The sequence below is a fragment of the Rhipicephalus sanguineus genome, chromosome 2, assembly GCF_013339695.2.
Source record: "Rhipicephalus sanguineus isolate Rsan-2018 chromosome 2, BIME_Rsan_1.4, whole genome shotgun sequence".
Taxonomy (NCBI): domain Eukaryota; kingdom Metazoa; phylum Arthropoda; class Arachnida; order Ixodida; family Ixodidae; genus Rhipicephalus; species Rhipicephalus sanguineus.
Window position 1 is genome coordinate 17,644,973 of NC_051177.1, and position 16,531 is coordinate 17,661,503.

The following is a 16,531-nucleotide window of genomic DNA, read 5'->3' on the forward strand; positions in this document are numbered from 1 at the left end:
GCAACTACATGATCAACATGACGATGCCATTTGAAGTCAGGGGTAAAGTAAACACCAAGATATTTATATTCATGCACTTGTGACAATGGAATATCATCTAAAGTATACTGAAATGAAGGTGAATTCTTTTTCTTGGTAAATGACATGAGAACAGTCTTATCTAGATTTAAAGTCATATTCCACTTGCGACACCACTGACCAATAAGGTTTAAATCACACTGCAAAGCACGACAGTTATCTTCACTAGTAATAGGCCTATATAACACACAGTCATCAGCATACAATCTCATACGTGACAGAACACCTTCACCAATGTCATTTATAAATAAAAGAAACAAAAGCGGACCCAGAACGGAGCCCTGAGGGACACCAGAAGTGACGTCTCCATCCATCCATCCATTTGTATACCTGAACACTGTAACACCTCACTACAATTTGGTTAATGCAATCATTGAATAAATACGAATTCGGTGTTCCAGCTCACGTTGCTCACGATAGCACATTTTGACTGCATGTATTGGCACGTGAAAACTTGCATGGTGCTTAACTGCTACATCCAGTATACATCCGCTCGATAATATTTACACTGTTTGCATCATTATTTTCGCCTTGAAATATACTGAGTATGTGCAGCGCAATGGTACGAAGACAAGAGAAGACACACAAACAACATAGACTGGCGCTGACTTCCAACTGATTTATTGAAAAGCACGAAGCCCGCTTTTATGCATGCGCACCGTTAGCAACAACTCAAACGCATCATCCGGGACCATACAAAACCTGCATCTCTTTGTCACTTAGATAAACACTTGGCGTACTTACACACCTGATACCAGATTTCTTAATGTGAGCTGCCTCGATTATTTCTCTTTCTGTTTTTGTTTTTGCATGCTTTATAAACGTCGCGCGATCAAAGTGCGGGGTGCATTTACACTTGTTGCAGTGATCTGCCAGATGTCCGCCTGATTCGCTTTTACATTCAAAAAATGCTCACGTGCTCTGACGTTGAAACATCGGCCCGTCTGCCCAATGTACTCTTTTCCACAGCTGAGTGGTATTTTATATACCACGTGAGTCACACAATCGGTGTAACGGTGAACATGCTTCTTCGTGCAGGATTTTTTCTTTTCTTTGGTGAGCATAGGGCAAATCTGGCCTAACTTACATGGCGCAGAAAACACCACTTTGACGTCATACCTTTCGGCAATCTTTTTAAGATTGTGCGAGAATCTATGGATGTATGGTATCACCTGCGGTCTTCGTTGATCTTTTTCTTTTTGCTGGTCAGGTTCCTTTTTCTTTATGCTCTGCAAAACTGATTCGCAGACAGCATTGACAAGGGACGACGGAAAGCCCGCAGCGTCTAAACGTCTCAACTGATTGTTCAGACTATCTGAAGTGGTGTGTAGGCAGCTTTTAGCTAGTGCTGATTTCACACAGGACATCGCAATCCCCCTTTTGACAAGTTTAGTGTGCGCGCTGTCATAAGGCTCTTCTTTGTCCTGGGGTTATACATATAGCAAACATGGTCATTGTTGAAGGTTAACTTGAGATCTAAAAATTGCATACTGTTGTCAATTGGCCTCTCACATGTAAAGGTTAGACCACGTGATTCAAAGGTAAAAACACTGGTAATCATCCCGACAACGTTTTCAAAATCTGTGGGAGTCAAATCTGGTAAAAATATTAAGTAGTCGTCTACGTATCTAAAAATACTAATGACTTCTGAATCAGCAACCCGAGCATTTACACGCCTGTCAACAGAGGCTAAAAATACGTCACAAAGTATCGGTGCGACTGATGACCCTATGCATATGCCACTTTTCTGCACGTACTGTTGTCCATTAAAAGAGATGGCGGTTGACTGGAGGTAAAATTGTAAAAGTTCTAAGAAGTTTCCACTGTTTAGGCCGGTAGAGTTCTGGAAGCTGAGCTCCCCCGAATGTTCGATACACTCACGTACTGCACTGAAGAGGCCTTGGTGTGGTACGGAGTAGAAGAGTTCCTCGACGTCCAGCGAAAAGGCAGAGCGGGCGCAGTCTAGTCCACCCCCCTCCAGCAGTTGAACCAGTTCACTTGAGCTTCTTAACATGAAAGGGTCATTGAATGCTAGCGTCTTCAGATGGCGCTGAAGGTAGACACTGATCTGGTGCTGCCAGGTGCCCCTCTCAGAAACAATTGCCCTCTTAGGGCAATTGCAAACTTCTTAGAACTTTTACAATTTTACCTCCAGTCAACCGCCATCTCTTTTAATGGACAACAGTACGTGCAGAAAAGTGGCATATGCATAGGGTCATCAGTCGCAGCGATACTTTGTGACATATTTTTAGCCTCTGTTGACAGGCGTGTAAATGCTCGGGTTGCTGATTCAGAAGTCATTAGTATTTTTAGATACGTAGACGACTACTTAATATTTTTACCAGATTTGACTCCCACAGATTTTGAAAACGTTGTCGTTATGATTACCAGTGTTTTTACCTTTGAATCACGTGGTCTAACCTTTACATGTGAGAGGCCACTTGACAACAGTATGCAATTTTTAGATCTCAAGTTAACCTTCAACAATGACCATGTTTGCTATATGTATAACCCCAGGACAAAGAAGAGCCTTCTGCCTTATGACAGCGCGCACACTAAACTTGTCAAAAGGGGGATTGCGATGTCCTGTGTGAAATCAGCACTAGCTAAAAGCTGCCTACACACCACTTCAGACAGTCTGAACAATCAGTTGAGACGTTTAGACGCTGCGGGCTTTCCGTCGTCCCTTGACAATTCTGTCTGCGAATCAGTTTTGCAGAGCATAAAGAAAAAGGAACCTGACCAGCAAAAAGAAAAAGATCAACGAAGACCGCAGGTGATACCATACATCCATAGATTCTCGCACAATCTTAAAAAGATTGCCGAAAGGTATGACGTCAAAGTGGTGTTTTCTGCGCCATGTAAGTTAGGCCAGATTTGCCCTATGCTCACCAAAGAAAAGAAAAATCCTGCACGAAGAAGCATGTTCACCGTTACACCGATTGTGTGACTCACGTGGTATATAAAATACCACTCAGCTGTGGAAAAGAGTACATTGGGCAGACGGGCCGATGTTTCAACATCAGAGCACGTGAGCATTTTTTGAATGCAAAAAACGAATCAGGCGGACATCTGGCAGATCACTGCAACAAGTGTAAATGCACCCCGCACTTTGATCGCGCGACGTTTATAAAGCATGCAAAAACAAAAACAGAAAGAGAAATAATCGAGGCAGCTCACATTAAGAAATCTGGTATCAGGTGTGTAAGTACGCCAAGTGTTTATCTAAGTGACAAAGAGATGCAGGTTTTGTATGGTCCCGGATGATGCGTTTGAGTTGTTGCTAACAGGTGCGCATGCAGAAAAGCGGGCTTCGTGCTTTTCAATAAATCAGTTGGAAGTCAGCGCCAGTCTATGTTGTTTGTGTGTCTTCTCTTGTCTTCGTACCATTGCGCTGCACATACTCAGTATATTTCAAGACATGTACCAACTCGCCCATCAACGGATCCTTCTTGAACAAATTCTTTTCGCATTTCATGCGTAGAGATACATGCAGGTGCGTTCAGACATGTGTAGTATTTAGGATTCAACACTAGTCAACCAGCGGCGAAGCGTTTTTTTTTTTTTTTTCGTTTGGTGCTCCCACGGCGGCAACGAGCAGCGAGCGACGGAACAGCCGGCGAGCTCGCCGTACACACTTTTCCCATAGTGCTTCGCGCGCCCGCGGGGGGTTCTGGGATTGCTTAAAAAGGTCTATTGATAACAATGTAGTAAGGCACTACATATGTGTTCCTACGATACAGGCGTCGTGTCAGGTTAACTTCAATTGTGGTTCCAGTGCTGGCTCCGCTTTTACTGGCCGCTAGATCGAGGGGAGTCGCGGCTTGGCGGCTACTGGCTGAAGCGCACGTAGTGTGGATTGCTCCCTGCGTCGTCCGCTAGCCACGTCATGTTTGCATGAGCGAGTATACGTCATGCACGTTCTCAAAGGGCGGTGTGTTCTGTTGTGTTAGCGTTAGCTTAACTGCTCGTGCGTATACCTAACATGGTGTACAGAAGCAAATGGGCTTGCTCGGCTGCATGCACATTGTAATAAGATGAGTGAGTGCGACTTTCGAGAGGGCTGTGTATTGGTGTCGTACTCTTCGTTCGCCAGAATCATTTCAACGTTGTTGCCGCTTTCTGGTTTAAGAGCATCCTAAAGTGCGCTTGGTATAGCCCCAAACAAGAGGAGCATTAAATAGTGTGTGAAGGCAACGTTTTAGCGACTCGTTGGTAAACATAAACGAGGCTCTAGGCCGTGAACTTTCGCATTGTTTTTATGTGTATAACTGCGGCACTGTAGTTCGTCGGTTATGCGATGAGCTTTAGTTGTGCTTAAGATGTCCTTTTATTCTACGGTCGTGGTGCCGCTACAGCGAAATATTTCTATCAAGTGAAGTCTGACACTTCGGTACTCAAACTGTCCCCTTAAAAAAAACAGACATTAGAATGACACGACAGTGATAAAACGGAGTTGCCGTGCGCAATTTTAACTCGGGGCAAAATTTATGCAGAACCACCCGTGTGCTTAGATTTAGGTATACGCTTCGAAGAACCCTGATGTTCAAAACTAATCTCGACGGCGTGCCTTACATTTCTGTCGTATAATTTCACGCAAAGTCTCATCCTTTTTTATTTTATTATCTTGGGCGTTTGTGTAGAGTTGTTATAAATTGATTGAAGGCCGCGGACATTATTTGTTTTAAAAAAAAGTCACTTATTCCATAAAATAACCGGACATTTGTTGCATCACTGTCATGCATGTAATCAATCGATGAAAGCTCTGTGCTAAACTCTTACCTTTTTATTCTGTACTGGAGCAAGAACAAGTGCGTACGCGTTGAACGTCTCAGTGGCGCTAAAGCGCTGTCGATCACGTAGCATTCCTGACTAAACTTATCAATTGTCCTACATTTCATGGAGAACTGAACAATAAGAAAAAAATGCGAATTTACGCGAGCAGTGCTAATTACACAGGAATATGGGCTGGTATACAAATGAACAAGAAGTAAACACTTAAGTAGTTCAGTCGTGCTACAGCAGTGCGTAGTACACATAATACAAGCTAAGCACGTACAGAGAAAACAACCAAAAGCGTCATAAAGTACGTAAGCGCAGACTGAATTATCCAGGGCGAGTATCCTTTCATCGGTAGACTGTGCTTCTCTCACTAGTAATAATAACATTGGATGTTCTTCGTGCATCGATTCAACAATGAACTTATATATTCACTCTTAAAAAAATGGAGTGACTCTCTCCTTCAAGGGAGAAACGGCGATGTCCCCAATGTTCGTCTTCAAATGGAGAAACCGTTCCTCCCTCGTCAAAATCAAGATGACTGACGCCAAGCCAGTGAAGCGAGCAATAGATTTAGGCCTAGCGAGTGCATCGATTCTCGACTGATAAAGAGTATGCGGCACTGGTAATCACAAAAAACAGTCCCGCTGAGCTTCATATCGAACGATATGACAATAAAATCAAGCAGACAAACCTGTGGTGATGAAAACCTCGCGAAACGGAACGACGGAACTCGTACGTTTCGCTCGGCCAGCGAGACGGCGTTCACTTTAAGAGACGGATACTGCAAAGGGGCTCTCACCCGGAGACTGTACGTTAGGCTTGCTGTCTTTATTTGTCCAAGCATCACACGGTGTAGCGACGTTATACACGCGTTTACGGGGCAATAGGCCCCGACAAGTGCCTCCAAAATGTACATTCTGTAGCACCAAAACAATCCTGGCGCAGCAGAGCTAAGTTTCGATAGATAGATGTTCAACAATATATAAGTAGGTGGAGCTGTGAAAGCGCCACAGCCGTGAAATAGGTTGTAGCTGGCGCCATCTAGAGTGATTCAACGATACTAAAAAAAATAAAGGTGTTTCTGACTGCGGCGTCATACCTTGATACTATGCTATACATTTCAGCGAGGAGGTGGGCCCATTCATGGATAACTGATGGACATCGGAAGGTTGATACACATTTTATTATTACGCACACGTTCACGAAACAGCCACATAGTACACACACTCACTAAATTCAATAAACAGCTCATTCATATGTATACAACCTATAACAAGAAAAATTCACTACAGACGCGTACGTACAGAGGTGTTTACACATACCCCTCTATGAGGCGCAGGCCGTTATATAGTCACTGAATTACAGTGGACCATGGTGGCACAAGCGATGCGTCATTTTTCTTGAACTATTTACCATTTCTAGGCTGAAACCCAATATACGTAGACATTATTAAATTGTAGCTATGGCTTAGCCAAGCGCACCAGTTAATCTAAAGCCGCATAATAATGAACGATATAATTACAGAGTTGATTAAGTTAATGCGAAAACGACTATATCGAGAACCGTTCATACCATTTCCACGCCATTTTGAAGTAGCGTCATCTTTCGATAGCGGCCACAGATAGAATTTCCCTCTCTGATTTCTTTGTTTCTTACAGTTACTGTGGGAGGGCGCAACATTCATTTCAGATTTAGGGTGCCTTGATGCCCGCGCGCTCCGCTGAGGGTGAGGACAGGCGCGTCGTCTGCTACAACGGCCGCCATTGCGAATCCCGCCGCAGCTCGGCAGCATGCGAAACGCGCTACACAAAGCGCTTGCGCTGCACGGATACGTCCGGAAATAAGTGCACGCTAGTGAGTTTTCTCTTTTTATTTTCTTTTTGAAGCTTGGGCAGCTTTTATTGCTGTTGTCGCCTAAATGTTTATTAAGGAAGCATGTAATTCATGTAAGCTGACGGCCTGCGCATGTGTTATGCGCTAGAGGTAGACGTAGACTCTCTTACGTTGAAAACGAATCCTCTTCCTTACGCCGGAAGCGACAATGTCTAAAGTCTTACCTAATTTTCTCGTAAGCTCTGCATTCCAAATACACAAACAATCGCTTAAAGTATTTGTATACATGTCAGCACCAGCAGTATATGTATCTGAACACACACAATTTAGTGTTGCGAAGCTACCTAAGCGCGATTAAGGTGGCTCATTTTGCTAAGTGTGCAAACAATTTCCTCGTTTATTATAAATGGCATCATACATATTGTACACAGAATAAAGGGCCGAGGGGCAGTATGGTGCAAATATCCTGCTAAAATGAAACGAAAGCTTCTTTATCATTATTATTGCTGACATTTCTGGCTCCCAATATGTAGCCGCTACTGTATTGGCACTCGAGTTGCACCTTGAGTCGTTATCAAAACGATGAATACGTTGTTTTTAGAATGCCGTAAAACTTTGCATGCGCGCATTATCAGTGCGTTTTTCCGTCTTCTTGTATGTGCAGTTTCTTTTTCTGTATCTGCGGGTTTTCTCGCATGCCCAATTGCACGCACATATTATTGAGTGTTTCCAATACTGTTTTACACTTCGTGCGGCAGGTGGACGGCGCCGTTTATTTGTGTCTTTTATTAATATCTGGGGTTTTACTTGCCAGAACCCTGATATGATTATGAGGCGCGCCGTAGTGCAGGGCTCCATGAATTTTGACTATCTGGCGTTCTTTAATCTGCACTGACATCGCACAGTACACGGGCCTCTGGCATTTCGCCTCCACCTAAATGCGACCGCCGCCGGGATCGAACCCGTAACTTTCGGGTCAGCAGCCGAGCTCCGTCACCACTATGCTACCGTGGCGGACGTATTTTTTAAGGCGAAAGCCTTACATGCCTCATCAAACGCGAAATTTGACCGTCGGCGTCCCGCGCCTACGGCGTCAGCGTACCACGACGTCGGGGACGAGGGATGCAAGAAATCATCGTCACGTGATGACGTCACCATATGACGTCATCATGTGGCTTCACAAATTTTGGCGTGACGTCATATGATGGCGTTATCACATGCATCGTAGCTTGGTCAAAAGTGGGCAGATCACGGAGGCAGTGCAAAACCAAGTGAGGTGCCTCCGATCTTGCAGGCAATGCAAAACCGCGCTTTGTGCGCAAAAAACTGAGAAGCAGAAGATAGCTTTCGCTTTCGAGCAGTATTAATCGAACGCATAAGGGAGCCTGTGAGTTTTTATTTCATTAACTGGTTTTCCATGACGTACTCATTGTACAACTTGACTTTGTTTCTTGTATTTTTTACTGACATAGCGTGTCTACTGTGCGCAATGCTTCCCCGTCTTTTTCTTGTTTTCATGCGTCTTCTTTGTATAGACGCTTCGCGAGAACTGTTTGTATGCGCGTTCCTATATGAGCCTTCAGGGCTTACATTATTAATATATAAATTATGCTTGCTCAAAGAAATAAAATACTAAATGTGTGTGTGTGTGTGTGTGTGTGTGTGTGTGTGTGTGTGTGTGTGTGTGTGTGTGTGTGTGTGTGTGTGTGTGTGTGTGTGTGTGTGTGTGTGTGTGTGTGTGTGTGTGTGTGTGTGTGTGTGTGTGTGAGTGTGCGTTAATATCCAGTGTACAGGCCATTTATTTGTGCGCATTAATGCTGCGCTGACAGAAGCAATTACACAAATCAAAAGCAAATTACACAATAAAACACAACTGCCACTAGTCAATTCACAGTGATCGTAAATGATTAAAAAAACAGGAACGGGGTAAATATTTAAGACAGCCAGGACGAAAATGTAACCTTGAAACAGATATAGGGAAGGATAAAAAACATTTACCTGCACACATACATACATGGGCATCAGACCAACACAGAAGGCGTACTTAAAACACGGAAAGGAATATAAAAAATAAGACCCCGCCGTGGTTTCAGTTATGATGCTTAACTGGGGACCCAACGGTTGCGGGATGGAATCCCGGCCGCAGCGGCCCCATTTCCATGGAGGTGAAATGACAGAGGTCCGCGTACTTAGATTTAGGTGTACGTTAAAGAACAACAGATGATCAAAATTTCGGGAACCTTCCACTATATACGGCGCCTCTCATAATCACATCGGGGTTATTGGGACGTAAATTCTCGCAAATAATTATTATTAGAAAAAAAAGGATCTGATCTGCAGACAAACACGCATATTATATTCCATGATACATTTCAAATCACAAAAATAGCGAAAGCAAAAATCAAAGGCAGATACAGGACCAACCAAGTGCAGTAAAGAATGTTTACGAAGAAAAATGCAGGATTCATGCACACGTGAACCAAAGCATTTCAAGCATGTAGCTGATATCAGTGTGTCCATTTATTACGCAAGGTTAACACCGGCAGAAGTTATCCCTGCATGTGCATTCGAAATACCGGCCGGAAGCTTACACTGCAAGTGCATAATGAGTTCTTCGGATGCCACTTGTCACGTTTGATTTTTACTGTCTAAAGAAACCTCGTATCTTCTAAAACGATACAGCTCCCAGCGTTTCTGGAATGGTTGGTGCACTGCTGTACGCAACACCCGGCCATGGTGACGTTAGCGAGCGCATAAAACTGGAGGGAAACGAGCACCGACCTAAAAATAGCACGCGCGCCACGCACAAGTGACCGGGCGGGGGATTCAAAATGGCGGCCACGCTGCCGCCAAGGCCGAGGAGGCGGCACCTGCCCTTTCAAAAGCTGACACCACTCTAAGCGGGGGCGCGCGCATCGAGGCACTCTATTCAGATTCTGTCGCCTTCGTCGAGTCGACATCGTTGAGTGGTTTGGCGTTGACATCTGTTCACATTCTATTTAAGCGTTGACCACAAGTATGACGATGAGCCGTGGATTCGTTGAACTGCTAGCCCTTGAATGACAATGCTTCCGATGCGGTAACGGCCGTCTCAGTTGTGTATACGTACGTTACAACGCGGGTCGTGCGAAGAAACAAGACGAGATGGCCTCGCACCGGACGTTCTTTCGAGAGCGCTGTCAGTGGTTCTTGGCGTCGCGGCGGCTCGATTACTTGAAACTAGCATCGCGCGAATTATGGAAAAGAACACTACCCACACTACGTGTTCTGTAATATTCCAGTAAGCTGTACCTACATTCTACTCTGCTACTGTTATGTCACGGTATTCGCCTGGCGGGTCGAATTGCGGTCATTCTGCGACAGCTGTGTAGTTGCCGTTGTGGAGGTGGTTAGTCTTGCGCTGGATTTGGAATACGGTACTCCTTTCACAAAGGTGAGTGAGAATGTTAGTGATTACCTACTGTGCACAGCTGTCATTAGAAGTGCATTTTGTGTTGAGTTTCGCACGCCAAACCAAACTCCTGAGAACGAGAGATACATGCTGCACGCGTGCATAAGTCCGTCCTAATTCTCAGTTATGGCATGCGTAATCCAAAACGCATGTGATTGAGAATTTTGGCTTAACTGACAGAAGTGAATGACTTATTTTTAATATATGTGCAATTATGATGCAGTTTAACGTTAAAATGTGGCCTCGGCGGCCGCATATCGGTGGGGGCGAAAGGCAAGAACATGCATGTACTTATGTTACGTTAAAGAACTCAGTTATTCCGTAGTCCTACTCTACGGCGTGCCTTATAATCATATGGTGGTTTTGACACGTAAAACTCTAGCAATTGTATATTATCGTACTTTCACGCATGCACTGTCCAGTGGTATCACGTTTGCTAAAATGTTAAAAAAATTAACTTTCATGCTTCTTTATATTGCTTGTTGTATTGATAAATGCTATAAGTGTTGTGCAAAACTAAAAATGCGTCCTCTTGCCAAGTATGTTAACGCCAAAAAAAATCGAATTAGTGGTGTACAGTCTGAGGTGTTCATTAAAACACAACTGTTTTGTGAAGCGGGACTTACTGTATTTATGGCAAGCAGATCGTGCGATAACGTATACAAACAACACGAGACAAACGAAAGCATGCGGCGCATCGCGCACACGCCGAGCGATTAAAAAAAGAAAGAAAAACCCCGCCACACACGTTACTCAGCACAGAGACGAGAAACAATGAACGTGTATTGCTCGCATCAATCATAGGTACAAGTAATTGCACGCGACTGGCCGAGGTCGGGTAGCACTGGATGGTCTGAGGCTGCGAGTGAGCGCGAAAAGGCGGCCGCTCTCCGCAGCACGGAATCGCGACGTAACTCCGCGTGCGCATGCGCGCGCGCGGGGCAAGTCCACGTGGTTGAGGAGAAAAGTTTCTCCATTGGCGCTCGCCGCAAGAGGGCGCGACGAGCAAAGCGTCCGCGAGGGAGAAAGTCGCTGCTTCGAAGGAGAAACGGAGCCCGTTGCCCCGTTCTCGCTGCCTTTTTTCTTAAAGTGGTACTAAGCTGCAATCAACGCAATTTATTCGCCGAGAATCGCCTCAAACCGCTCACAACGAAGCGCCACTGGGTGGATTTGTATACGCGCCGCCGACGGCCTCTCCACACTAACGCGGCGACGCTGCTGCCACCTATAAGTCGATCTCGCGGCCAATAGCAGTCTAATTAACGTTATAGTTGTATTCCTGTGATACACCCAGTTATATTCAAGGGTTACTCGATCCCGCAGGAATATGCTAGCGAACGTTACGTATGATATTCACATCATCTCGCCGTAAAGTGCACTTTGTTTCGATAATGCTGACGTATGTGCTCTAACGTAAGTGCTGACGTTACGTCAGCATGAATTACCCTCTAAACGCCAGTGTTGTCGACGTGCCTGGTAAGCTCACGACGTGCACGCAGCTACTCCACTTAAAAACACGTCGATCCACCTGGTAGCGCTTGGCTGAAAGCCACAAAATGCCGCTTAGAACTACTCGCTGACTTCTTCGCATGAAACTGATTCCCACAAGGTGTGGGAACTGCCGGTATTTTTTTTTAGTTTATGGCGGAACTAACACAAGCACCAGCGATAACGCTGGAACGTTCGATCATGCATGCATAAAAGCCGACATGTTTCACCGGCGATCAGGTCATCGACGACCGTCCTCACTGCTACCATTGTACTGCGGATATTACTCTTGCTTTGAGTGATGAAAAATTCGTGAACACTGGGAGTCGCTGGAGCCAATGTTCCGACACGCGGACTTGTCTCCTTCAAGGCTGCAACTGCAGCCTTGAAGAACACAAGTCCGCTTGTCAAAACGTCCGCTCAATCGACGTCCCGTGTGCAAGAAATTTTGATCTCTTCCATCTTCCCCTGAACTTGTGGCTTTTTTGGATTTGTACTTTGAGTGTCCCTATACCTTAGTTCGCCCAGAAACAGCTCAAGCATTACCATTTTAACTGTTGGTTGGGCCTTCAAGGCCCAACCGCATGCACGCGATTTTCGAGCGACGGCGACGAGCGACAGCGACGAGCGACAGAATTTGCTGTCGCGGAGGGCCATCCATCGCCGTCGCTTGTCGCGCCGCGGGTTTCTGAAAAGCCAGAAAGAATCGCTTGTCGCTTCGAAGTGAGCATGACGATATCCGGCAACATGGCAGCATCTCTGGCCCTCGCTTCGGTTGCAATTTGCTCGTGATTCTTCCATTCGGCGCGTACTTCAAGGAATGCAAGTTATAGACTACCTTCTGCAAGTTATAGACTACCTGCCTCGCTCTCCGCGTGAGAGCCCCATCTCACGCGGAGACCGAGGCAGCGGCCGTATTTTGTCAATTTTGTTCGACGGTTCGTTTTGATGTTCGGTGGTAGCTTGCTGCATTGGTGGTAGCTTGCTGCAATGTCAACATCGTCGTCGTGTGAGGTAGCCCTTCTCCTTGCGAAGCAATGATGTGAGGCGCTGCGGCTTTTCTTAAACGTTCCATGACAGCAAGAGGAAATGTCGAGATGCGCATCGTGGACCAACCCTAACATAACGCAGTGTGCAAAGTGCGACGTAGTAGCGTAGGCAGCCTACGCTTCCGTGCGCCCCGTTGATATCCATGGAGATCACAGCAGATACTACTGTCGCGGTTAAACATAAGATTGCGAAAAAAGAAAGTCACGAAACGCTTTTATGGCTTCCTTATCTCAAACAAGACAATAATAAATTTAGCATGTTCTCATTCATCTACTTTGTAATTCTTTTTCGCAATTTACCTGCGTGCACGCAATAGTTTTCAATCGAGCAACCGTGACACTTTGTCGCGAACATGTGGGTGCTCCCGTCTCGACGCGACAGCGCGACGGAGCCCGTTTGTCGCTGTCGCTCAAAAGGCGCGTGCATGCGGTTGGTCCTTTAATCATCACTTACATCTTGCTTCGAAACCTGCTTGAATTTACGACACTTACGCGTAGCTGATTGAGAAGTGACTGAGGACGTTTCTTTTACCATTTGGGGGGGAGGGGGGGGGCTAAGAATACCCGAAGCTGGTCATGGAGCACAATTACAGGTTTCTGGGCAGCTGACCAATTGAACAGCATATAAAAAATAACAGCTTACAAAACACTGTCACAGATTTACCTGGTTCTGCTAAGAAAATGCCATAGTATACATTCCTTCCCAAGTCATCATAAACACGTATAAGATGTAAATCGTAATTTCTAAAGCAATTGTACTGTTCGCAGGCGAGAAGACGAGCGGCTACAGGCTCGTCTCGGGTCTGCGCGGAAGGCGTCACCTTTGGACGTGCGCCTGTCGGGTCCAGCGACGCTCTCAGCCGATGGGACACTGGCCCTGGTGATGCTCGAAGAGGCCCTAACGCTCTCCAGTGCCGTGCGGCCAGCCTGTTGGTTGCCGGCGGGGGCGTCCAGCGACGTTTGCGCCACTCTTGCCTACCAAGGTACGACGGATAACACCACCTGCCTTTAGGTTGCTAAGCCGTTCGCTTGCATCACCACCGTGCTAGCACGCACGTGTCCTTTCGGACTTGGAAAATACCACACAGTGCGGCAGTAACGGTGTGTGAACAAAGGCTTACCGCTATGCCAACGAGTACAGGCGCACGCTGAGCTGAGCTAACCGACTAGTCGTTCACTGAGAAAGAGAAGTGGAAGGTGCCAAATCAGACTCTGTGCATGCATCTGATCAGCTACCGCAGCATGCGTAAAAGCGCTCACCAGAAGAGAGCTCGAATAGAGAAGCCCAATCAGATCAGGTCGGACGGTCTGTGACGTGTGCTCGTGCGATGACTCGACGCCGCGAAAGAGTCAGCACGCTTGCGTAGCACGCAACGCCATGCCTGTCAGGGGTGACGGATTGACGTAGCCAAGGTGAGGAGGTTCACAAAATAATTTCTCGCTACGCCCCTGCCAGACATCAAACTTGTTACCACGTGCAAACTGAGATAAGGCGCGGGAAGGTACCTCGATGTTCACATTCAGCCCTACCGAGGTCACTTTACAAAGGATGGAGGCTGAATTCAAGGCTGACTGTGCTCGAGGGATAATATAATGGACCGTGTATAAGAGGGCGGCGCTGTTTTCGTCAAGTCGTGGGCTTGCAGAGGCGAAAACATTACTTCCATTAACTTGAGGCCAGGTCTTGCATAAACGCCGCATTGTACGTGTGACCCTGGATAAACGAGTCACGGCCACACAATCCGTCGTGCACCAAGAGCAGCCAGCTAGGAGTGTGGGAGGCGGAATCGTGGCCACAAGGGGACGCGTTTCTGATTTGTGTGCAACAACCCACCATCCCAATGCACTGAGTTGCCGCAGTGCCGTATAGAGTAGTTCTGCAGCGTGGAGAGTTGTGCGCGTTGGTACGAGTTCATTCTGGTCGAATTGTGCAGTGGGACGAGCCACGAAGAGAAAGGCAAGACAAACGACTAACAACTGAGTTTATAGAACGACGAAGCCAGCCTTTTGAACAGCCTCAGCCCATATGACACGTCCCCCTAGGGGCTAACACAGGAACCGCTAAAAGCCGTGAAAATAAGCACGTTAAGGAGTTATCAATGAAACAGCTGAAGAGCTATAATAAAGACACATGACAGGCTATAAAGCCATGACAAACAACATGAAAAAACACGCGGTGCATGAGAACGATTGTGCGCACGTGGAAACAACCACGTAGACAGAGGTGGTTACGTGCACGTGGAGCCGAGATATGCATACTCTGTGTCAGTAAGAATAATCGACGGGTGGCTGATGCATCCCTCGCCCTGCCTCTTGATATGGAACGCCTCGATAATTTCGCGGTCTATCAACTCCCTTTCTTTCGACAGAACTGTCGCGTCTTGGAAAAGTGCCTCGCATCCGCACTGCCGGCAGTGCGCTGGTAAATGCAAAGCTGGAGCGTTAGACTTCTTGGCAACTCCTTAACGTACTTATTTTCATGGCTTTTATCGGTTCCTGTGTTACTCCTAGGGGGACGTGTCATATGGGCTGAGGCTGTTAAAAAGGCTGGTTTCATCATTCAATAAACTCAGTTCTTAGTTTGCGCTGGTTTGTCTTGCCTTTCTCTTCGTGTCTTGTCCCAACGAAAGTGGGTCTCTTCGTGTACCTCCCATAGGGACGCGAAATTCAAACGTTCCGCCGACGTTAGCGCCGAGAGCGCCAAGAGCCCGATTGAGTTACGGCTCTTGCGGAAGGCCGCTGGGCAATGGCGGCGATGACGGAGCGATTACGTTGCTTGCGTCGTCGGGGCAACAACAGCCGCTCGCTTCTCGCCCCCTCCCACTTCACGCGCCTGTTCTTTCTTTCTTTTTTCGCGTGCACTCGCGCGTGCTGTGCTTGGCAACGCATTCGTGTTTGTCCGCAGCCAGCATGTGCTAGAGCATAAAGGATGAATCCACCCACAACATTTCTGTAACCTTTTTTTTATTGCTGTGTTTCCTAAACTCAAGATTTGCATGTAATGGGGCACAAGTTCAGGAGAAGAACAGATGGGAAGAATTCACAGCGTGTGCGTGACTAAACAACACAAAAGTTCATTGTAAAGTTTAGAAATTAGAAATTAAAAAATTGAACACATTAAATTGTGTAGGCCATTTGACATGTACACATATAAGGAGTACGATTTTCATTTGGTGCAATACCGACCAAAGTGCAGAGGAGCCTCTGATTAGAGATAATCATGAAGTTTAAAGAAATGTCAGTGCATGGCAAAAGCATAAACAAGCGCAAAATGCCTAAATGTGAAATTATAATGCAATGATCTACTTACTAGCCGTGTACAGATACGAAACACAAAACAACCAGTTACATGTTTGCTTAGATGTTGCACAAATATACATGGAATGCTGGACACCTTCACTACATAAACAAAATGAAAAAGATCAGATTTAACAGAGTAAGTAGCACATTGCACTAAAAACAGCAATACGCATTATATGGTACTTGAGCAGTACTTGAGAGTTAGTTGGTGGCAACAGGATGCAGGCGATGGTCAGTTTATGCAGCAGCACATAACGTTCGAAGAAAAGCGTATCACTCAACGACCAGGTGAAATAATTTTTTAAAATGCGAATCATTTCTTAGCGAACTTCTGCGACTTTGAGCGTATCTATCTATCTATCTAGCCGCCTACGACTTGTGCTCTCCTGGCCGTTTCGTTAATCGGATGTATACCAAAATTGGTGTGTCATAACATGGCCTTATAACGAACATAAATGACAGGTCATATGAAAAACATGACACGCATGTCATGAACAGCATGATTTACATTCCACGGCCTTTGGGCTCCCTGGCCGTTCCGTTAATCGGA

At 46.0% G+C, this 16,531-nt stretch overlaps 1 protein-coding gene across 1 annotated transcript in view; it reads left to right on the plus strand.

Moving 5' to 3' along the window:
- The window catches only part of LOC119381066 (prostasin-like), a 48,855-nt gene extending 33,607 nt beyond the window's left edge, over window positions 1-15,248 (plus strand). Inside the window, exons 2-3 of the mRNA XM_037649054.2 lie at window positions 13,450-13,664; window positions 15,193-15,248. Coding sequence (XP_037504982.2) covers window positions 13,450-13,664; window positions 15,193-15,248 — 271 coding nt within the window. The remainder of the gene's footprint in view (window positions 1-13,449; window positions 13,665-15,192) is intronic.
- Window positions 15,249-16,531: the final 1,283 nt, after the last annotated feature.